The sequence below is a fragment of the Centruroides vittatus genome, unplaced genomic scaffold, assembly GCF_030686945.1.
Source record: "Centruroides vittatus isolate TY-2023 unplaced genomic scaffold, ASM3068694v2 contig_559, whole genome shotgun sequence".
Lineage (NCBI taxonomy): Eukaryota > Metazoa > Arthropoda > Arachnida > Scorpiones > Buthidae > Centruroides > Centruroides vittatus.
The window spans coordinates 1,335,974-1,361,502 of NW_027122332.1; the positions used below are offsets into that span (position 1 = coordinate 1,335,974).

Here is a 25,529-nt window from a genome sequence, read left to right on the forward strand (position 1 = left end):
GAGTAGCTTGTGTAATAACTAAACTGTCAGACTTCTGCCAAAATCTAATAAAAATTCACATGTTTACTCTTCTATGCAAATTGGATTAAAAATGATTCTGCTTAAAATAAAACTTTATTTATTTATTTTTTGTTTTATTCTTATGTAGAATTGGAAATGAATTTTAAATTATTTTTAATTTTAAATAAAAAATAACCTATTCATATTATTATTTTCCCAGCACTGTTATATATAACAGAGGGAAAGTATTGCAATTAATCAAAACATGATCTCCCCTTCAAGACTTAAATTTTTGGATTCTGGGACCTTGAAACATCAAGAAAGGCAAAAATATTTCAGGTTTTTTTCTGTATGTATGGGTTTATGTGGGAGGGGCACAATTTTGTTCACTCTCTTTGAAGCTTAATAACTCCCATGCTTTTTGTCAAAAATTTCTGAAATTTTGCAGGGAGGTTTGTGTATTAGGGTCCAAATTAACTTAAATTATTAATATTACTATAGCCATTTGCTAGCCCGATAATTCGGCAGTTGTTGGTCTTTATATATAACGGGTTAGTTGTTGTTTATTTATATGTATTAGGGTCATTGGTACTATTAAATTTTGGTGGTTAAAGGTAGGGGGAATCATATGTGATATCTCAAGTAGGTCAGACTTAATGACGATTTTATTGTTTAATAGCATTTACAATTTTTTATAAAATTCAACTTACCTTCAGAATTTAAGTTCTTTGCCATTTTATAATAATTAAAAATAAAATATCATAACAGATGGCACCATACAGTTTTAAATGATGCTGGGAAAGATAAGCAACTCATTTCTGGATTTCATTTATAAGAAACCATCCATAAATACTGTATAAGGAGGGAAGAGAGTCATGAAAGTACATCATTGTATAAAACGGGGAAGGGAAGGGGTTAAAACTGGCTTAAAAACTGTACATGTAATTGATGGATGTCCACTGATAGTTTTTGTAGTAGTTTTAATTTAATATTTTTAAAGTAAATATCATATTGAATAATCCACACCCTCGAGTAATCTGCACATCCCATTTTTTAAGATACTGATTTAAAAAAAGGAAAAACTTTTCCAATTTAATTTATTACATATTTAACAGATTTTACTAATTTATTATTGTAACATAGTAACAACTACACAGTATTAAAAAATTTATTTGTACATCTAGTAAAGATAACGTATATGAAATTTGTGGTAATGTACAGAATTTTATAACGAGTTAACTTATTAATTAAATAAACATGAGACTTCTTTGCATTATTTAATTCACATTGAAGATAGAAAACTGTTAACAGACTAATAGCTTAGACTAAGAGTTAGTAAATAATTTTTATACATAAATTATCTGCCTCAGTTGTATATCTAACTTAGTTTATTTATCTTCATTTTCATTAAATTAGTCACACAAAAACATTTAATAGTAATGTTTGTAACTACAGATTATAGACAGTCATTAGTGAGGTTGAGCCAAAGTTTTAAATGTGAAAACGTGTATGTCAGATGTTCAGCACTGCTTTCCTATAAGCCTAGAAGTTTGACAATGGCGTTTGGAATGTCGAGCATGATTCCACTGACTTTCCAAACACCATTGTCAAACTTCTAGGCTTACAGGAAAGTGGTGCTGAACGTCCGATGTACATGTTTTCGCGTTTAAAACTTCGGCCTCAACCTCGCTATTATATTAACTGTAGTCATCTAGTTATAAGCAAAATTTATCACTAGTGAAAGTGAGCAAAATGCTTAATAACTGGAAGCACCGTATACTTCATGGGTTGTGTCACCAAATTTATATTGAATAAACTGTACATTCCAGCTTTTTGTCATAATTTTGTGGAAAAAGTTTATTATTATTCAGATTATTCAATTAAAAAACTAAAAGTGTAAATACAGTATTATATTTTAACATTTATTTCAATGTATTATGCTTAAAAAATACATTATTTATTTAATTTTTTTTAAAGCCAAATATTCATTGGGCTGCAATTTGAAAAAATTGTACACCTATAAATTCCCACTGTCATCTGTCCGTCCGTCCTTCCTTAATCTTGAGAACAATGTTAGATAGGTGAAAGTCGAGACCAGATATAGAAAGCGTACGTGCAGGAGTCCCTGTTAATTAGCAAGGGTGAGGCCAAAGTTTTAAATGTGAAAACGTGTACGTCGGACGTTCAGCACTGCTTTCCTATAAGCCTAGAAGTTTGACAATGGCGTTTGGAATGTCGAGCACGATTCCACTGACTTTCCAAACACCATTGTCAAACTTCTAGGCTTATAGGAAAGCGATGCTGAACGTCTGACGTACACGTTTTTGCATTTAAAACTTCAGTTTCAACCTTGCTATTATATACGAACTTCTGATCTTGGCCCAGAAGTCACGTGATTTCAATTAAAAAATTTTCCCTGGAATGGAGTTACATAGATGACAGGCACGACGCTCTTGTTATCAGGAAAAGTATGATGTATAGGGGCACGATATTACTAAATTGAGATGAAGTGCATATATTTTAAATTTAATTAATTAAAAACATGATTAAAATTTGCAGCCTGGCATTGTGATGATGTCACAATAATTTTTACTCGTTTCTATCGGAGTACAGTTAAATAAACAGCATTTTATGAATAAGAAAACAGTTTTTCTTACATTATTAAAAGTATTTTACTAAAATTTGTAAAATTATTCATGTTGGGTATTAATTATTAAAATTTTTTTAGCCTATGGATTTAGATATGTACAATAAAGAAGAAGATAAGAATGATAAAAATTCTTGTATATCACAGTTAAAATTAACTGATGATAAATTTTCTAAGTAAGTATCATTCTTAATAGGTATTTTAATATGTCAAGTATATCTTACTAAATCATATTTTAAAAATTTCAGCATTTGTGAGGAGATTCTACCAGAACCTAAATCCAATATCAAAATGCTGACTGATCGTATGAATTATTGGAAACAAATACCCGAAGGAGAAATGAAAAAATTACTGCAATTTTGTCTTAGGTGAGATTTAAAATCGTTTCAATTTAAGGAATAACATTACAAAACAAAACTTTAAGAATTCCTCATTAAAGTTTTATTGTAATTTAAAAATAATTAAATAAATTTAGTTGAATTTAAATTTATTGAATACTGTTTTTTAATTTAATTACTTTTTCGGAAATATTGACTTTATTGTACATAGATGTTTATATCTATCTGAGACAATAAAGGTGTCAATCCTTTGCTCCGAAGATCCTTATTCAGGTCTAATTTAAAGTCTCGGGTATTACTTACAGGGTGTTTCTTATAAACTGTGGTCCATCTATTAGCATTCTGGAAAATATGAATTACCAATAGAAGTGTTCTTGAGTTGAAGAAAGCAAAAAGGCTATTTTGCCAAACTGCCTGCCATCTGGGCTGCAAATGGCTATTTTCTATCGAGCCAATGCTCAGACACACACACATCTAGGATTTTCCAGAAATATAAACATCTTAAACCTGATAGTTAGATATTAAAGCCAAATAATTGCCAAATTATATCGGGCTATATTACTACTACTGTTATTAATTAGATACTAAGTAATTTGGCACTAGAAGCAGGCATTAGACACCATCTCTTGCTAACTTAAACCCTCAAACTACTATTAAAGACGTTTATATTTGTACGAGGGCTGTTCGGAAAGTTCGCGGTCTTGCCTATATGCGGCGCTGCAATCAATTTAATTTTTGGCGGGAATAATTCAGTCATCTTTGCTAAAGATACGATACGAATTTCCACTTGGTTTGTCGTAAAGTTTTTTCACAACAGCTTATCAGATAGTCAGTGTGCACATGCTTTGTCAAAAATGGAAAAAATGGAGACTCGTGCAGTCATAAAATACCTGACGAAAAAAAGGTTGACCCCATCTCAAATCAAAGCTGACATGGATGAAGTTTTAGGAGAGTCTGTTCCTTCGTACACCATTGTGGAAAAATGGACAGCCCTTTTGAAATCTGGCAGAGAGAGAGAGTGGAAGATGACCCTCGCAGCGCACGGCCGTCAACTGCTGTCACTGAAGAAAATATCGACAAAGTTCACAATTTGGTGTTAGCAGATTACCATTTGAAAACGTGTGAGATAGCTGAGACAACAGGCATCTCTGTCAACCGAGTTTACCACATCCTAACTGAAAATTTGGGTATGATGAAGGTCTCAGCAAGGCGGGTGCCGCGTCTGCTGACCGCTGAGCAAAAACGTGTTCGCACTTTGATGTCAAAGGAGTGTTTGGTCTTCTATCAGAAAAACCCACAGGATTTCATGCGTCGGTTTGTGACTACTAATGAAACGTGGGTCCACTACTACACTCCTGAAACAAAAGAACAGTCGAAGCAATGGAAACATCACAGTTCGCCATCACCAAAGAAGGCAAAGACAGTTCCATCAGCGAGGGAAAGTGATGGCTTCGGTTTTTTGGGATGCTAAAGGAATCATTATTATTGACTACCTAGAAAGAGGAAAGACAATCAATGCTGTCTATTTCTGTAAACTTTTGGAAAAACTGAAGAAAGAAATTGAAGAAAAGAGGCCACACTTGAAGAAGAAAAAGATTCTGTTCCACCACGATAATGCACCTGCACATTCCGCCAGAATCACTGAACAAAAGGTAAACGAACTTCACTTCCAATTAGTTCCACATCCACCGTACTCACCTAATTTGGCCCCCAGTGACTTCCACCCTTTTCCAAACCTAAAAAAATTCTTGGCTGGAAAGAGATTCCACTCAAATGACGAAGTCATCTCTGAAGTGAACGAGTATTTTGCACACCTTGACAAATTGACCTATTGTGATGGCATAAAAAAGCTAGAACATCGCTGGAATAAGTGCATTGCTAATAAAGGAGACTACATTGAAAAATAAAAAAAAAGTATTAACATTATTTTGTTTGTTGTTCTATTTGAGGCCGCAAACTTTCCAAACAGTCCTCGTACATATATATCACGCTGAGGTGGATGTGATAGCCAGCTGAGTGCCGTAGTGAGAGTTATAGGCTGTTGGCACTGAGTTGTCTCCAGCCAGTGCCTTAAGTAACCAAGTATGATTATATTCAAAATTAATAAGTTCTGGGGAGTGAGGATTGGATGAAGGTTCAGGTAACATAACTGGCAACACAACTGCATGGTAAGCAGGAGTTGTGGGTTTGAGTCTCACTTTGGATCAATTCTTTTCTTCCAGAACCTTCTAAATTATTTATTAAAATATTAATATTATTAAAGTTAGCAAGAGATGGCATCTAACACCTGCCTCTAGTGGCAAATTACTTAGCATGTAATTAATAATAGTAGTAGTAATATAGCCTGATATAATGCCGCAATCATTTGACTTTAATATATTATCCAGAACTGTCTTCATCACATTGTCTTATATAGATGTGAGGAAGTGTTGGGAGATTGGATATATCAGGGCATGAATACACTGTAGGCAGGCTCTGGATGACCCAGACAGATCACACAAAACAAATTTTGTTCAATTTAGAACATTGTTGACCCAAAGCAGATCTTGTGTAAGATCAAAAATATTTGTCACATTTAAATTGAATTATTTACTGGAGTTATCAAGAGTTTAGTTGTCTATCCAGTTACACGAAGAAGTTAATTTCACTCGATACAAGTTTTTTAAATATGTAGAAGTTAATACACATTTAAAGTTTAGAATAATCCGATTTATTAATGTTACATCACGATATAATAATTCTCTCATTTCCAATATCAAAGCACTGTGTTATATTTTAATCTTTTCAGATATATGATTTGATATATGAATGAATTTACTTTATTTTTAAAATGTATTTAACACTTTAAATATTTACTAACAAATTAATTTTTTCAGTGTAAATGACGATTACTTTAAGAATAATTTTAAGTCGGATGTTAATCAAACAGATACCGATCTTTGTCCATATTGTCCGGAAAGAGCAACATTCTTGTATCCTTTACAATGTGATATTTCTTTTTTTCATTATTTTATTTTACAGAGTTTTAATAATACATTTGTAGTTTATTTTAAAATTTATGTTTTTATACACATAAACAGGAATTTTAAAGACTAAAAAGTAATTCTGCTTTATTTTAAGGAATTTTTATCTTTTAAAATGCATTTCAAACTAATACTTGATTGTATGTTCTTTGGAACTTAGTATAAAGTTGCTAATGAGAACAAATCATATAGGAACACTCCTCTTGATGGAAAAAGTAGATTTTTATTTTCTATAATTTACAACAGATGTTCAGTTTTAGGCTTTATGCTCCTCTTCAGTCTTTATTATATTATGGATATCAGTAAAACTACATAAGAAATTACAGAATCTATGTAATAATTATTTATATTTAACATATATATATATATATATAACTCACAAAAATTTTTTAAAAAATAATTATAGTAACAACTGGAATAACTAATTATTAATTAAAACTGTAGGGTAGAACAAGTAAAACTGAAATAAATTTTTAAAAATAAGAAAAAATAAATATAATAAAATGGTGTTAAAAAATAATAAGAGGGTATATCTGTAAAAATAGAAATATTTTAGTTAAAATGTTTTAAAAAATTGACTAATAAAGGTAGTAAAAACATAAAATCTCTAAAACCAATAAAAACTGGTTAAAAACAAGGTGTAAAGTCTGTATGTTTATCAGGAAGTCTGATACTTCTTATGATACAGTGGATTAAAAAGGGATATGAAGAACATTTTAAAATGGACTCTTCTTACTTTGGTAATAACGGTTACCAGATCTCACTGATGTGAACACCAGTGTTTAAATTCATTCTATTAATTTCGTTTATTTTAATAATATCAATATGTTCAAAAAATTTTTTTTTTAAGAATTTTTATGCTGTCGGGTGAGATCTTGCAACTGGCATGATTACAGTGTGGGGCGATCGCCGAGTTGTCGTAATTATACTTCACAACAGCCCTTATTCTGATTTTTAACATTCTATCCTGTCTCATTTCAAATCTCAAAACTGCCAATCTGAATTTTGAGTACGGTAATCAAAATTTTTTTATTAATATAAAAATGAATTTTACTTGAACATTAATGAGAAAGACGACTTTAGTACTGTATTTTCCAGTGTATAAGATGACTTTTTAACCCAGGAAAATCTTCTCAAAAGTTGGGGGTTGTCATATACACCCTGTCATCTTATACATCGGAAAATACGGTATTTGTATTCACAACAAGGATCAGGAGTTAGAATTGAAGTTAACCAATAAGAACTAACTAATTCCTTATCCTTGGTCATGAATACAGCTGCATACTTTATACATGAATAATTTAGGCTTGGTTATATTGTTATATACTGCATGCAAGTATATAACCAAGCCTAAATTATTCCAATAATCAAATTTGCTTTCTGAATTATTACAAATATAGTTATAATCCCATGCTTTCTAAGCTTTGTTGCTTAGCTTGCAGAAAAGGATGTAATATACAGTACATTCGAAATCCAACATGTTAACTCCACTCTTATTCTGGGAAATACTATAGCAAATTTTTAAACTTTATAACCGAAAAGTTCAAATAAAAAATTTTAAAAATTTTTGATAAACAATAAGATAAAACATTCACGAAATAGTTCTCATCTTAAGATTACTTGTCAAAAAGGATAATCTTATGACAAACAGTTCAAAGATAGATTTCATTTCAAATATTTATTTTGTTGTTTTCAAGAATTTAAAGAATATTTTTACATGAATTAAAATATGTAATGCATTTTATTCACATTTTCTGTTCCTAAAGCATTGATAAAACATCTCTATGTTCGATACAAGCATAAAGCGGTCAACTTGTATTTATTAATCTACTAAATTTATTATTAATGAGCAGTTATTCATTGTGACATCCTCAATGCCGAGCTGCAATTTTTAATCTTCTTATAATTTACAAAATCACATGATTTCTGGTCCAGATCAGAAGTTTTTATATAGTTAATCAGGGTCTCTGGCTCTTAAGATTTCCATATCTGGTTTTGATTTTCACATATCTAACTCAATTCTCGAGACTAAAAAAGAACAGATGGGTTTGCAATTTGAAAATTATGGCTTGATAATTCATTATTTGTAATATAATTATATTTTGAATATTTATTAAATCCTTTATTTTTTGCCTTGACATTTAGAAATAAATTATTGAATATGCCAATCAGTAATAAATTTTTACAATCGTATCTACTTTCTGTGCAGTTTCAAGATATTTTGGTAAGTTTATATATGTTTCAAATTAAGATTTATCAAGATATGATGATAAATTGATTGTTAATCAAGTATTCACTGCATTACATTTACTAATATCTAGTTGAATTGGCAAAACACAAATAAAAAAATATTATATAATTTAAATTTGGTTAAATTTTATATAGAAACTTGATTAAAAATAAATAAAATTTTGTTTATAATTTAATATAATTGGTATTTAAAGTTTTTATCATCATCTCATATATGCATGCATATGCAATGCTTGCATGCATATACATACAAGTAAGAAAATATATAAAGAGATCTTTATATTTTACAGAATCTTTTGCAGTATCTTCTCTATTTGTTAAAATTAGAGCATAGGTCTGAAACAACATCAGAGCATCCTTCATTTGATGTGGTAATTAAATTATTATTACTATTAAGTTATAACACATACTTATAATAAAAAAATTGTAAAACTAATCCAGTCTAATTGTTAAAATAATGAATTTTCTCCATCCTATTGTTTAAAAGTATTAAAGTATATATAAATAAAGTGCACATAAAATTGTATAATGTCCATACTATACTTACAGGAAATATGAGCTTTAATTATCATCATTTTTATTTTGTGATATATTAATTTATGGTTACTATAAATACACAATAGACCAAAGTAAGTCCTCATTAACATTGCTTTCTTACATCCTTGTTTAAGAAAGATTCAAGTACATTTGTAATCATTTACAATTATCACTGTCAAATTTTCTTTATAAACAGTAAAATCTATTCTATAAGGTGGGAAGTAAAGGTTGGAAATTGCAAACATGATTCAAGGAGACTAATATTAACTGAATTATACAAGGTTTGACAATTAAGTTTGTGAAGTCATCACAGTAAAAAGCACTATAATACCTCATTGTTGAATTTCATTGTGGTTGCCTTCACAGTAGTTCCCTCGGAAAGCTATGCACCGGTGCCAGCCAGCATCTCATTCATTCTTTAAAGCAATGTGGAACTAGTTTTGCAGAATGGCCTTCAGTACTGCTGTCATATTACCTTTGATGTCATAATGTCATCAAAATGCCTTCCTTTCAATATTTTCTTTATCTTTGAAACAGAAAAATGTTTTTTCTGTTTTTGTCTGTAAAAAGACTCAGAACTGAAGGTCATTCCGCAAAACTGGTTCTAAATTTCTTCAAAGCATTGATGAGATGCTAGCACTGGTGCATAGCTTTCCAAGGGGACTACTTTGAAGGCAACCACAGTAAACTTCAACAATGAAGTATGTAGCACTTTTACTATGATGAGTTTGCAAACTTAATTGTCAGACCTTATATTTTGTTTAGTTCAATTATTCTATGGTAGAATTGTTTTTGTTATGTCATTTTCACTTAACATCACAGTTTCCAAGAACCTCTCAACAATGTTAAATGAGAACTTGCCATAAAGCCACACCAACTGCCATATAATATTGGGTTATATTCTGGTGATAATAAATTGAATTATTGATTAATTCGTCCCTAGAGGGAGGCATTATTATATGGCAGTATGGCTTCATAGTAATGTATCGGGTTTTGGAAGATGTTTATATTTGAGAACTTGCCATGTATCTAAACATAAGTTGATGAAGTGATAAAGTCTACTACTTTATTGATCTGGATTTGAACTTGATCCATGTTTTCAAAATTTATCACAATTAGTATTAGCTAGGGCATCATTCCTTAATTCTCACTCATTGCTGACCAATGATATTATGGGTCAATACTGTCCATAATTATGGTCACTCTTGTGAATCTGCAATGCTCCAACTTTCATGCACTGATCAATGCTTCAATCATATCTAAACAATCTGAATAATGGAAGATTAGTAAAGTATATGAAAAATTTAAAAACTATAGGGAAAAAATTCAATATTATTTGACTTATTTAATATCCTACATAAATATATTTTTCATAATTTTACAAAAGTTCTAATTAATTTAATTATTTTATAGATTCTTCAATGGTTATCTCTATTAATTGATACTCACTTCACAAATTTTATATTATGCAAGGATCCTCAAACGTATAAAGTTCTTTCAGATATTTCGGACATGATTAAAGTTGCTGTAAGTATTTTTTTTTTCTATTTCTAACTATAAAAGAATTTTAATGTAATCTATTTTATCTGTCAGAGGTTGGTTAGGTTTTTCATTAATAATACAGCTATCCCTCTATGTGATCTTGAAATAATGCAGTTAACAAAGGAAAACTAATCCTCTTTTTATGTGATAGTTTTTTACATGGGAAAGAACAGTTTACATCACAGAATACTGTATGTATACTATATTTACATACAAATAATGTTAATGTTAAATGATGTTAGAATATACTTCTGATAAATAGCACTGAGTTCAGCGTTAACGTAAATTCTTCTTTTTACTGCAAGCACTTGTGCATGCAGTAAAAAGAGCTGATGGTGCATGTGCTTTTCAGCGCATGCGCCATCCGCCGCGCCGATTTAAAAATCTCCTTCGAACTGGCGAAGTTACCGAACGCTAAAAGAATATATTATTTTTTAAAAATTCGCCAACGAAAATTTTCCGTTATCGGTTTGGAATGTTCGGCACGTGCCACTTTCAAATTTATTCTTTATTCGCCTGAAGACGACGAACGTAATTTCGTCGAAAGTGCTTGCAGTAAAAAGAAGAATTTACGTTAACGCTGAACTCGGTGCTATTTATCAGAAGTATATACAATTTTGGCGTGAGTTTACTTTTATAGATGTTAGAATAAACAGTTCATTCTTTTTAAATTGTTAATTTTTTTGTTTCATTAAAGTTGGGGATCCTATCCAGCATTTTTGTACGGGATGCACGTATTATACTTTTTTATGTGATTTTTGTTTTACAAGGTGTTCTTTGGAGCATATTCATTGCACAAAAAGAGGGATAGGTGTACTCAATTTTCAATGCTTCCTGTCTAACATTGGTTTGTTACGTGACAAATATCCCAATGCAAATTTGATTATGTGTTGTCATCTTTCCCTAGATCTTTCTAGTTTTGATGTTTTTTATTTATTCTTTTATAACCTTATGTGGGAATTACAGTGTTCATTCTAATCATCATATGACTAGAATGATGTAATGCTTCATGCTATTATATTATAATGCTTTATTCTAATTATTTATTTTTTTGTTATTGAATGAGAAACTTATTGCAATTATTATTTGATTTTATTTTAATAGCAATCATTGCATATATTACTAAGCATTTGGATTGATGGGCAGATGCCCAAGATAATTAAGGTGTTTGACTCTTGCTCTGGAGACCTGGATCAAATCTCGGCAGTTGAAAAACCTCAGGAATTTTTTGGGAGGTTGTCTGTTCTAGATGTGTCAGGTCCCATCCCTTGCCATCTGGCCATTCCCATTATGGGTCTAGCTGAACCCATGATGAGTATGATTAAAAGGCTTTCTTAGTAACGTCAGGAGAGAAAAAGGAAAAAAAAAGGCTTCTAGGTTAAGTTTGTTTAAGTTGAAATGGATTGTCAGTCCTGGAGAACACTCTGTATATGAAATGTAATTTTTTACTTCTTAAATCAAAAAATTTCACATGTCTCAAATGTTGTCCTTTCTTAAGTCAAAGTAATCATATTTACCAGGTGCCAACTAACCTAAGTTTATTAAGTTCTGCAAATCCTTTTAGTGCTGCATTGTTTGGTAAAGTAGTTTTAATATAGCCGGATAAGTAAACCAATGACACGAGAGTTTATGCCAATTTAGTGGAAAATTTGCTAAATTAGCTTTCCTGTAGCATCATTGAACAGCATAAAAATCCAAAATTTCCACTTTCTCCACTTACTGTGAAAAACAGCGAAAGTTTATTTTAGTATTTTGTTTTTTAATTTCCATCAAAGAATACTGGTTTTTTCATAATTCATACTGCTGTTTAGAGCAGAGTTCTTCATTGATATATTTAAAAAAATTTAAATTAAATTAACTTTATTAATCATATTTTTCAAGAATTGGGATGGGATGACAGGGGGGTGAGGCCACCCTTAAAACATCATTAATATGCATTATCATCAGTAGGTATGTCCTCAAAGTTAGAAGTGGATAAAATTTGAGAGGCAAGATTTGAGAACATTAAAGCAAGTTAAATAAAAGTGTTTAATGAAAAGAAAAACTAGATAAAAGATTATTTTTAATTGATTTAGTTAACAATTATTATACAATAAAACCTGCAAGAGGCACAAGTTTCCTATGCTGGAAATTTGTGAAAGCCAGAAAATTAGAGTTATTACTGCATTACTTTCCTTGCAAAATATCTTTCCTAAAAGTAGAATCTGTGAGGTGTGAATAGAAAGTTATATATTATATACCTCTATTATTTTATTTATTATTAGTTACAATCGTAAAGGCATACGTCACTTGGGATGGGATGACTGTCTCCTAAATAAAAAATAAATAAGAACTCCATTAAAAAACAACAAAGCACAATAAAAGATTAAAAATAGCATCACACTATACAGTCACCATACCTTTGTAATAACAGATGTGAATTAAAGAACATTATGCTATAATAAAATATGATAACAACTTTAATTTAAATAGAAGGATGGTGACTGATACATGCTGAGATAAGAGCACTCATTTATAACAAATCTTCGTGGCACTTGAATTTTTAAATGGTGATTTGGAGTCTAAAGTATTTTTGCAGTGTCAAATTTTATGGAAGAGATCTTGGCAGAGTTACCAAAGTGAAATGCATTTGGAGATAATGCTAGCCCCTTAGTTGGGTGACTGGAATGAGTCCCAACAGAACATCCCCAAAAAAATTCCCGTGGTTTTTAACCTACCTGGATTTGTTTCTGGGTCTCTTAAAACCAGTAGTCTGACGACTTAGGGTGCATCCTACTTGGCAGCGTCCAGCAACTGTGAGCGGAAAGAATCTTTGCACGCATGTCCAACTCGTGAGTGACTTCTGTCCAGAGTGGACGCATGTTGTTTACAAAATGGTGAGACGACTTCATCGAATGCTTGCTATGGAAAATGACAAACATTAAAACGGTAAATTTGACAGGTAATTGTTATCACTGACTAGATACAAAACAAATATAAAGAATCTTCATAGAATAATAAGTTAAAAATAGTTTTATTTTTAAAACGTTACATTTGCAAAATCAGAAATTATTAAATTACATAAAAGATTATTAATTAAAGTACATACAGTACAACATATATACACAATTTATTTTCATTCATCTACAAAATCAGCCATTTTCTTTTTTGGAAGCATGAGCAGTGGAACAGCGATCAAACGTGCTTGGTAGCTGCTTCCTGCATGCATGTGTAGAAGCATCATCTGGTGGTCGCTGCATGCTAAACATGGTTGCACATTTGCTTGAACCAGTTTGTTTGCACCGCTTAGAAGCACGTTTACGCTTGCGGTCACTGGATGCTGCCACATAGGACATACTGTTAACCAACTTGGCCATTCAGTCTTTTTCTTTTTGGGTTGAGAATATATACATGGATATATATTTTATTTTTTACTCTGTTCTTTTTATTTTGGGTTCAGTTCAATAAGTATAGCAAATACTATGTCTTTATTAAAACTTGGTAAAAACATATGTCCAGATTTTGAAGTAGTGAACCGTTTTCTTGTCTCTTCATGCCTAAGAGAAATATCTGCTGGAACTGGAAAGTTTATGGCATTTGCAGGTTTTATCAGATACTATATTTTAAAAGATTCCATTACTTACAAGTTTTGATTTATATTCTAATTTTAATGCTTTTAGAAAAGTAATGAGGATATTTTTATATGTGATTTTAAATTTACTAAACAAATTAATTAAATAACTTTAAATTGTTTACATAAATATAAATAATTGATTAATAAGTTTTATAATTATTTTAATTCTTATCAGATTGATGATTTCAAGGATATGGATAACTTGGAATTATTATTGAGAATGGCGTGTACTCTGGAAGAAGAATATAATGAAGAAATGAATACGAGCTGTAAATATTGTATAGAACTTCTGTATGTATAACAGAAATGTGTGTTAGTTGATAAATGTTAATAAAATATTTAATTTTTAAAAAATTTTATTGTTTAGTTTGATTCTGGTCTAAGTAAATTCTGATTTTTCTTGTAAAAATATCCAATTTTCCATATTTCAGAAGTAAAAACATTATGTAAACATCTGTATAAATACAGGGTGTCTGAAAAGTTATCCTGCAATGAGAAATTTGTAATGACATTAAAGTTATATGTGTACGAGAACTGTGAGTTGTACGTTTGGTAGATGATGTTACTGCTCTGGTAGATGATGTTACTGCTTGCTCATGAATGTTTCCATTTTGGAAGACTTCTTTGCCAATTGCATAATCTCCCATAGAATCTGGCCCTGAAGATCCTTGCTACCCTGGATTTTGGGACCTACTGGGGACATTTTTGGCATTTGTTACAGGAGAAACCGTAATATCATATATATAACTTTTATTAAAATTTTACTTAAACCTTTTTCACTACATGGTAACGTTACCAGACATCATATAGAACAATAAAACTATTATCTTAAAATAGCCATACAAGACAGTAAAGACATCATCCTGCTGCTTCCAAGGAACTTGTTTCCAAGTCCAAGTTAAGTCCTTAGAAACGTTTATAATTGACTCAATCCAGATTTGTTAGTCCTTGTATCTCACTAGCTGTTTGTCTTGTGGGCCTGGCTGAACCCATAATTTAGGCACAAATGGAGACCTTTTAATGCCTACAGAACAGAAGTAAAAGGAAGAAAAATTATTGTTAGCAAGAATAATTTCTTGTAGAAAATGCCAAATATTTCTCTAACTTAACAAACTACATGTAAGTTTTACAGTATATTTAAACGAATCAAAAATCCCCAGGAATTTTCCAGAAAACAATCTGTTGGACCCTGTCCCTCACTACTTGGCTGCCTTGTGGGCCTGACTAAACTCAATGTAGAAGTGGCAAACCTACGGCATGTAAGGAGAAATCATCTGGCATCATAATGTATCATATGATTTTGATTTATCATCTATCTTTTTCAATCATCTATTCGGTTTATCATCCGATCACCTTTTTTTCAATCTTTTTTACATTTATTCTAATTAAAGTGTATTCATTTATTTTATTTAAATATCATTATTCAAAGTCTAAAACTTTGGCATGCATAAACATCTTTAAATTAAAGCTAAGTATGCTTGCTATATGGCATGCAGACTCAAAAAGGTTTATTACCCGTCATAATGGACTTGCTAACAAGGCCCAATTAGTTCCCACAGGCAGAGAGTTTAAAAACTGTATACTTAAATACTATGTTAAACTGAATTTGTTTTTACAATTTGTATACTGTTTTTTCCCCTCCCACTGTTTTTCCCACACACACACACACATATATATGTATATATATATATTTCGTTATAATTCTTGTTCGATATTTAATGAGTATAGATATTTTTATATCTTTTTCAAGCAATATTCCAATTAAGGATCAACATAAGACTCACCACAAATACAGGATGATTCAAATGGTTTTAGATAAACAAAATTTAAAGGTAGGTGAGGAATACAAAAACAAACCATTTTTACCTAGGAACATATAGCTGCAAACACCACCCAAGTGTTCTAATATACTGTACATGTATAACATGTTTCTTTCTGCATGATCTTGTACTTCTAACAACTCCAGGCAGCATTTGTGACTATACATTCCTGGGTAAAAATGGTTTGTTTTTGTATTCCTGACCTACCTTCAAAGTGTGTCTAAGACCTTTTGAATTACCCTGTATAATATAGATAAAGCTAGTAAACTCATAGATACATCTATTAGTTTACTAACCTTTATTATAGAAGTGTAGAGAGTAACATAATACAGTTGACTAAGGAGAAATTGAATGGGTACAAAATAAATACAAGTCATATATAAAACACTAATTTTATGTATTTTTATAATTCTTTCCAATTGTTGAGTTTTTGGAGAGGTTAAATCCCAAAAGCCAACAAATTAGCAATAAAAAATAATCCTGTAAATTTTTTTGGAGGTTAATCTGTCACATACGTTGGGCCTTGTTCCTCGCCACCAGACTGCCCCCATTGCGGGCATAACAGAATCCACGATGGTATTATTAAAAGGCCATCTTATGCTTATAGGGTGGAGGGCAAAAAGAACTCCAAAATTCTCTATATAAGTGGTATTTATTATATAGAGAATTTTGGAGTTCTTTTTGGCCCTCCACCCTATAAGCATAAGATGGCCTTTTAATAATACCATCATGGATTCTGTTATGCCCAATGGCGTAGCGTGGCTGTCAGCCGCCCGGGGCAGAAGAAAATTTCGCCGTCCCCTTATTTAGGTATCTCAATTTAAAAGATTAAAATATACAGTAATTCTAAAGAACTTTTCAGCAAGAACAATCATCATTATTGTGTATTGTACAGGTTCAAATTTTTACAAGATATTATTATTATTTATTGTTAAATTTTGTTGCCCCCTAAAAGTGCCGCCCCACTACGCTATGCCACTGGTTATGCCCGCAATGGGGGCTGATTACAGTGGGTGATCGGTTAACGAACACTTTCGCAAAAGATTTTTATGTTCGGACAACGAACACCTGACAGAACAAACACAAGAAGCGACGTAAAATAATGAATACCGACTGGTCTTCCCTTGCCTTCCGGCAACAATTCGAAACTTTTCGGAGCGCGGGAGACGTCGAGATCGACGCTCAACCCGGTATATAGTATATACTGATCGGATAGTATTCCTCCGAACTTTGAAACTCCATTGTAATTCCAGCCTTTTATTTTTCTGACAGAAACAATTCTTTTATAGTATTCGCGAGACTGTCGGGCGGGGCACTCGCTAAGTTTTGCGTCGGTTTTTATTTTCGAAAGGTGAGAGTATAATAGCAAAAGTAGAGAGTGGGCAGAAGATGTCTGATGTTGCTGGGCAGTACGGCTCTGTCACTAATTTGTTATACGTATATTTTTTTTCTTCCTTTTAATTTTTTGTGTGTATCGGGATCGACCCTGCATTGGAGCCCTACATTGTCGCGATATTTTTTTTTGTAAAACTTTCCGTTTGTCGCGTACCTCCATCTTCGGCAACCACTCATTGGTCTGGGGTTGGTTGTGACGACATAACGTAACTGGCTAAAAGCCCCGGATGGCGGGGGTTATAAAAGGAAGTATATAACACGCACGAGGATCTTCTTGGATCTTTTTTCCTTGGGACAAGTACGCTAGCGGAAGGATACTAAGAGCCGCCGCAAACTAGCACTTTGCGAGAGCAAAATGCTAGCAAACGTGTCCTAGCACAACCGATGACGTCAAAGGCTCCGCCCCTCTCTTCTTGCTCACGTGGTTTTTCCTTTGCTAGAGAAGCGATACGAGAGTACTCTCGCTGTTCACAGAATTCAACAACGAGAGCATTACGCTAGCAAGAGAGAGCAGCGGAAAATGGATGACTACATAAACATGCCACACGTCGAAAAAGAAATAATAGAATTTTATTGATGTACGTAAATTACATCATTAATACATTCAGTATTGAAAAGAAAATTGTATAAACGTTGTATATTAAAATAGTTATTTATAAATAGGCTTAAGCCTAGTTAGGCTTAACTAATAGGCATATTTTTCCCATTCTGTTTCAAAGTTCGGAACGAAAACTGACAGATAGGTTCCGTTATAATAACTGACGGAACGAAAACTGACAAGTATAGGTTATAATAAAATCTTTGTTCTATAGCCAATCCACATCTGGATTCCACGTCATGTGGACTAGTTACGCGAGCAAACGTTGTGTAGTTTGCGGCTGCTTCGTGCTCGAGTAGCTCACCTAGCAAAAATGGCTCATAGCATCATGGGAAAAAAGGCGGGGCTTAGGAGCGCGACCGAGAGTACGCTAGCTCTCGCTTCCTGTAGTTTGCGGCGGCTCTAAGGTGAGGAAGCTAGGACAAAGGAGGAAACGAAGTAAGGGTTGAAGGTAGCTGGACTCAGGTTTGGACAAATCCGTTTGCATCCACAAGGATATTCCACCCAGAGTGTAATAACTGTTGATGAGAGATAGAGGATAAAGGGAATAACCCATACAAGCGTGTAGTGCACCTGTTCCTGTTGAAAAAATTTCTTGTTCAGATCGAACAATATTTAATGAATGTGTTGGTTCTGTCAGCATGTACTGTACTCTTCATTGTTATAAACTGTAAATATTACTGTTAGGCTAAGCGGTTCTTTATTTTAGCAATTAATGTAGTAGTGTTTTGATTGTTGTATTTATTTGTCATATATATATATATATATATATATAAACTTTATATATATACTACTAAACTTTATATATATTATATATATAACTTTATATATATATATATATATATATATATACAGGGTGGGCCAGCGAAAACGAAACGGCAGAGTGTTCGTATTCGTCCAAGCAAAGCGCTCGGACAGGTCGATTTTACTCTCGAGGGGACATCTTTTGCAATAAAGTTTTTGCGATTCTGAATACAACAGACAACAAAAAATTTTAAAAACTCATTTATTTTGTATAAACTAAACAAGCATTTATTTCGAAAAAAAATGTTTGTTTAGTTAATATTCAGAATCGCAAAAACTTTATTGCAAGAGATGTCCCCTCGAGAGTAAAATCGACCTGTCCGAGCGCTTTGCTTGGACGAACACGAACACTCTGCCGTTTCGTTTTCGCTGGCCCACCCTGTATATATATATATATATAAAGTTTAAGTTTAAGTTTTCCTTCCTGGAACCTGTGTCCGAGAGATAATTCTTTGTACGACCCTTGTGTTTTCCTTACCAACTGTGAGACCGATTTTTATCGATACCATACTCACTACAGCTCGAACAGGTCTACAGTAAGCCCAGTTCAATCTTATCTAAGATACTGTATAATCAAGAAGACTCAAGCAGCTAACTCTTTCTGCCCTGTGGGCACTAAGAGGGCCTCTTTTAGTAGGCTCATTATGGGTTCGGCCAGGCCCACAATGGGGCGACCGGGTGGTGAGGGACGGGGCCCGACATATCCGAACGGACCACCCCACGAAAAATTCCTGGGGATTATTCGACCCGTTCGGATTCGATCCCGGGTCCCCCAGAGCGGTAGGCTGCCACCTTTACCGCTCGGCCATCCGGCCGTCGCTATTAAAGATCTTTTGAAGAAGTGGGAGGATGTCAGAATAACGGTTTTAGAATGGCTTGAATCATGCTCGACGTTTCAAACTCTATTGTCAAACTTCTAGGCTTACAGAAAGGCGGCGCTGAACGTCCGACGTACACGTTTTCGCGTTGAAAACTTCGGTTTCAACCTCGCTATTAAGCTTCAAAACGGGTGAACAAAATCGTGCCCCCCACATACACATTAACATCCATACATACAAAAAAAAACCGGAACTTTTTTGCATTTCCCCACGTTTCAAGGTCCACTGAGTCCAAAAATGTAAATATCGGGGGGGTCCTTTATTACAGTGGCTTTCCCACAGTGGGACTGCCAGTATGTGAGGAACGGAGAACGACATATCCAGAATGGACCACCCCAAAAATTTCTAATGTTTGTCCACAGTCTGGATTCAATCTCTGGGCAACCCTAGCGGTGATCCTCCATATTAACAGCTTGGCCATCCGGCTATCCGTTTTACATCTGTTGCAACGAGCTTGTGTGGTTTCCGATTCGCTCTAAAATGTCAGAATGACAGAGTAGATCCGGATCGTATGTAAGAGCAAATTATTCAGAGACAAACTTCACGGTTACATAATAATGATCTCTATTGTTACAAATGAATGCTTACAACAACAACAACAAAGGTTTTCCGTTCTTCGGTGAAATCAAATTTTCTGGACCCTCTCCTTTCCGTGGAAGGTGCCAGTCCCGCAGGTGATAACCTCCTGAAGTCTGTTAGGAGGAAGATTGCCCTGAGACATTGTTGAGAGTTAAATACGAAAATTACTCTATTTTTTTCTTGTTAGATCGAACATTTCTTTATATGGATTCGAAATTTCCACGTCTTTATACCAACGTACCTAATCATTCTATAAAATTCCTTTATAACCGCGTTTTTTCGGGTTTTCCGGGTCCTCACAAGGATATGCATGGAAACTTTAAAAACAGTTTATAGTTAAGAATAGATTTACGCTATACGTCTTGTATTAGGCCTGACAGCCCAGGATTTCTATATATTTCATGCTGAAAATTGAGACTAATAAAATTGAAAATTCAGATATTATCGACAATCGCTGCGTTGAACGGGACGATGTACCTGGGGACCCGAAATTGAAAAAAAAGTAAATCTATTTTACCTTTGCAATTGTATATAATAATTTATAAATAATTCTGTAGCTACGTTCGTACATTAGTTAATGATACAAAATAATGTGGAGAAGCCCTGAATCTTCCGTGCCTATAGACTGAAAGTTTTTAAGACAGCTGCTGTTCACTGCATATAGATTTCATTCATTCTGAACTTTTATTATGAAAGTCAGTTAAATATGGCATTTTTAATAATCTTCCTTCCAAATCAGATTTAGACCCATAGAAAACCCGGAAATCATGTTGGCGAGGCACAAACTCATGACCATTGAACACTAGCTGCGACTTGAAAGGGTCTGTGTTTGGTCATGTGTTTGTGCCTAACCAACACGGAATTTCCGGGTTTTCTTTACGTGTCTAACACTTAAAAAAGAGGTCAATATCCTTTAGAACGACCTTTTAGATACGTAAAGACAGTAAAATGTATACATCAATGGTTTCGGTTTTTTCTATTCAACTAGATCAGGGATAGGAACCTATGGCACGCGTGCCCAAAGTAGCACGCAACCTATCATACTATTTTGGTTTACTCTCTGTCTTTCTCAATCACCCTTTCGATTTATAGAAGAATTCTGGTTAACTTGAACCGGGATAACTCAAACTCATCTTCCTTTCGCAATCATCCAGGTTACGGTTTTACGCGTTAAATCAAACATGTTAATTCGTATTCGAATGGTATTTTGATACAGTATTTTCATAAACTCTCCGAATTTTTAATTCAAATAAAATAATTAACGTTTATATTTTCAATAATCTAATCAGAAACTTCTTATAAAGCGGGGAACCGCGTACGAGTAAAATAAACATCGTATCATGTAACTGCGGCGGCAAGTATGCTCCCAGACAATGTGCGTGACTTAGATACTGAACTGCCATTCGAACCTGCTTTTTTCGAACATTGTTTTTTTTACTGCTGATGGATTTATCCGACTAGCCGAAATAATGAATAAATTAATTTTTTAAAACCGATTATAGTTCCGATTCTAAAAACCACTGGTTCCTTCATTTTCATGCCCATTTTATGGGTTCGGTCTGGATCTTCCAGACTGGTAGGCTGATGCAGGAAATCGATATATTGTGATGATTCGTGACGAGGTGTAACGGTTTCCGCGAACAGACCGACACAAAATAATAATCGAAACACGTTACTTTTAACAAAGGTACGATTTTATTCTCGCCAGAAAGAACAGAAGCAGGTTCTTTATGGATCCCAACTTTACAAAGAAAGGCTTTTTTTTTACAGTCTAAAAAGCGCGCTCAAAACGGAACCCGACAAATTATACGCGTGCAGATCTTAAAACTAAACTTATCCTACTTATAACTAAAGGGAGGAACAATATATACATGTAGATAAAAATAGTCGAAGATTGAAATACTTGGTGGGATACCACTCTTGAGTCCTGTTTGATTATTTTATAGGCTTCCCGTGTTCTCGGTGAATCTCTCACTCCCCCGTCGTATCCTTTCCTTTTCTTCTGCTGCTCACTTATCCGCCTCGGTCGAGAGCTTCCTTTTCACACCTTCACTCTCCACAGTCCAGTCGAAAAGTGATTCACTTTTCATTCCTCGAGACCCACGGCGCCGTCCCTTCTATTGCTCTATACGTTGTCTCTTTCTTAGAAACGATAATCCCACCCAAAGGGTAAAAAGGAGTGGTGGGGAAAGTAAAGGAGGATAGATAATACAAAAGAAACAAAGGAATTGCTAACACTAACTTATATTACATATTAAAAACATATAAAATACACGAATAACATGGCTGACGGCCACAATATTTTATATTTATCAATAAAGGTTTCCGGTATTCTCCTGACTTCCGATGCAACATCTATTTAAAAATCTTTGATACATTATTATAATATCAACAGCAACTTAATAACAGCTCTTCATCGTAAATAACGCAATTGACGATGAGAAGATAACATTTCATGTCGCTGTCTGGATGGTTGAATGGTAAAGTATAATGTTTTGTTCGAGGAATCTGAATGAAGAATTCGGATTTCTCTTACAAGGCTTTTTCCTCAATCTTTATCTTTGTTCGTTGACCCGATTGTGATGATGGCTAGAAGATCGAATGGCAAAATCGGGATTCGATCACGGTTTTGGAAGACCCGGAATCGAATCCGGTGTAGGAAAAACCCCAGAAATATTTCATGGTCCTTCTTTTTCGAACATGTTTGGCCCTTCTCCCATCACCCCGTCGCACGCAATGGGTCGCCAGCCTGTCCGATCTTGGCCAGATGGCCGAGCGGTCAAGGTGTCAGCCTACCGCTCCGGGTTCGAATCCGGACAGGTCGAATAATCCCCAGTAATTTTTCAGAGAGTGGTCTGTCCGGAAATGTCAGGCTCCGTCCCTCACCACCCGGCCACCCCATTGTGGTCCTGGCCAAACTCATAATGGGCTTGCTAATGGAGGCCCTCTTAGTGCCCACAGGACGGAAAGAGTAAAAAAAAAACAAAGGTCTGTCCGAACTCACGATGAGTTTAGAAAAAAAACCCGCTTAGTATCCATAAAAAGAAAAAAGTAAAATAAGTCCGAACTTATTGTGGTCGGACTTATCTTTAATGAATAAAATTAAAGTTCGCCAATATATAGCATAATATATTAGTGACTTGCGTCAACAAAATCAAGTTGAAAACTTTATTTTTTTTTTTAAATTTGCGCTTAACGCTACATTTAAAAAATTATATAAATATTATATTTTATTCAGCATTAAAAAATGTTTTTAAAGAATACAACAAAATATTCGGAAGAATTGCGGTAAACAAAAATAAACGCTAAATAATTTAAATATTTTTAAATTGAAAATCTATTGAGTAACAGACGACCAAATACGTCCATATTAGCACCAATTAGAGTATCGGTAATAATTTTAATCCGTAAATTAAAGATAATATATAATTTTAATGGAATATAATTACTTCTGACGAAATTATTTGAAATAATTAAATTTGTCCAAATATAAAATTGTCAATAATTTACTACAGTATACATTAACAAGATGGCGGACGTAGAAGTAGAGAGTGATTTATATCTACGGTAGTTTATAGTTAACGTAAAGATAAAGATTGAAAGGAAATTATATTTGGATGAATGAATTACGAACGAGTTATGAATCAGAGATCGACGAACGGTAGGATTAAAGAAGCAAGAAGATATCCAAGAAAGGACGATTCGTTAGAAGAATCGAGGCGCAGTTCGACTGAACGTTCCAGACCGAATGATAAGTTCCGATCAAGGAGTCGAGATGGACACAATCATCTCGTCTTCCGTTCCAGACAACAAGAGTTTAACAGGTATTACAAAACACCGGAAAATTCTCCCTGTCGTCTATCGCAGAGCGATTCTTTAAAGAGTGATGGAACCAGCAGGATCAATGGAACCAGAGATCACACCGGCAAAAGGACTGGTTAGTTGGCTTTTTTTTATGAGTTGCATTTAATAAATTCGTGTAATTTGCCAAGCATTTTATAAGTAAGTCGTCTGCCCGTTTGTAGAATTATTTGGAAAATGTTTTATGGTCCTTTGCCTAACTTACTTAAAATGGTAACCTGTAATAAGGGAAATGGCATTACGGTAATTTTATGTTTTTATTCATCTTGGTTCGGTGCGAGTGCGGCTCCGGGTGGGGAGGACGGGGTCGGTCTGTGAGATACGACTCCCATAGTCGAGGTTGCTTTGTAAAATGCGGCTGGCAAAACCACGGTTTGGGTCTCAGGCTGTAGTCGATCGAGGTCTTTCATGGCACTTTCTGGGCAATGCAGTGATGCGACTCGTACGTCGGATGGATGTCGTCGCTTCTCCGCTGCAGTTACTGTATGCGATCCCTCTCGAGTGTGCAAGAGGATGCCTGCTCTGTTCTCAAATTCATCTTTTTATCTTTGTCCTGTAGAAGTTATGTTCGGGTAACTTAAACGTGTGCGTGTGAATTAAAATTAACTTCTATCCTGTCATATCTTTCCGGTAGCTCTTTGATATATTATGGTTTAAAATTAACGGCAGTCTTTGGATGTTTTTGCTTATGTTTGCAAATTATTTTTGCCGGTTCTGGTATTTTGTTATTCCTTCCACGATGCTTGTTGATAAATTTCGATATACCAGTATTGTTTTTTTATCTCATTTAGTATGGCACTGAGATAATGATGATAAATATCTAATTTTTAATGTTGCTAACTGGTTGCAATATACTACAATTTTTACATATTGTATGAAAAAATTATTATAGTTTCGTAAATTGCAAAAAAACCTGAGTTTTAAAATTTTTCTCTATTGAGTAAGAAATAGAATTTAAAATATATATATATATATATATACAGTACTAAAGATTAATGTGACTTTTTGAATCTATTAATAAAAATTCCTGTTTACATGTGACCTTGTCCAGATGTTCTTATATCAAGAAATTTGGTATTTCAAAATTATTTTAAGCATTTTGTCTCCCTTTTTTATTTTAAATTTTCAAATTATATCTTTTGATACAATATTTTATTTATGATTTGTTGAGTAGAGAAAAGCACTACTATTTATTATTAAAAACATTAAAATGGAAGAAATATACTTAACTTATTTATTAAATTAAGAACATTTGATAATTTTATGTAATTGTAGAGCTGTTGGAAGTACAAAACCTAAATTGATGGTAATAATCAAAAATTAAATAAAGCACCTTAACTACGAGACTAAGTTTTATATATAAAATATCAAAAAATAATAAATATTAAAAATAATCAAATTAAATTTATATAAAATCATAATAGGAAATCTCATGTTAGAGATCCTGTTATTTGCAAATGATTTTCAATGCTTGAGATTGACTTACATGGGCATCTGCTGAAAATTTTCCAGGGAAGAGGCGAAGCTTGGAGACAAATAATTACATCAATTTTTAATTAATTAATTAACTTTTTTGGGGTTTTCATTTTACAAGTAGATTATAGAATACAGTATTGCATCAATAATCCAATCCCTCGGTCCAGG

The 25,529-nt window shown here is 33.3% G+C and overlaps 2 protein-coding genes across 2 annotated transcripts in view; both read left to right on the top strand.

The window, feature by feature from the left end:
- The window catches only part of LOC136978873 (nucleolar protein 11), a 38,557-nt gene extending 24,253 nt beyond the window's left edge, over positions 1–14,304 (top strand). The window contains exons 9-15 of the mRNA XM_067274696.1: positions 2,729–2,823; positions 2,896–3,015; positions 5,862–5,957; positions 8,154–8,232; positions 8,549–8,629; positions 10,209–10,322; positions 14,126–14,304. Of these exons, the coding sequence (XP_067130797.1) occupies positions 2,729–2,823; positions 2,896–3,015; positions 5,862–5,957; positions 8,154–8,232; positions 8,549–8,629; positions 10,209–10,322; positions 14,126–14,251 (711 nt within the window). The 3' untranslated portion in view covers positions 14,252–14,304. The remainder of the gene's footprint in view (positions 1–2,728; positions 2,824–2,895; positions 3,016–5,861; positions 5,958–8,153; positions 8,233–8,548; positions 8,630–10,208; positions 10,323–14,125) is intronic.
- Positions 14,305–23,505: 9,201 nt separating this feature from the next.
- nonC (serine/threonine-protein kinase Smg1) overlaps positions 23,506–25,529 on the top strand; it is a 157,467-nt gene continuing 155,443 nt past the window's right edge. Inside the window, exon 1 of the mRNA XM_067274716.1 lies at positions 23,506–23,961. Coding sequence (XP_067130817.1) covers positions 23,646–23,961 — 316 coding nt within the window. The 5' untranslated portion in view covers positions 23,506–23,645. The remainder of the gene's footprint in view (positions 23,962–25,529) is intronic.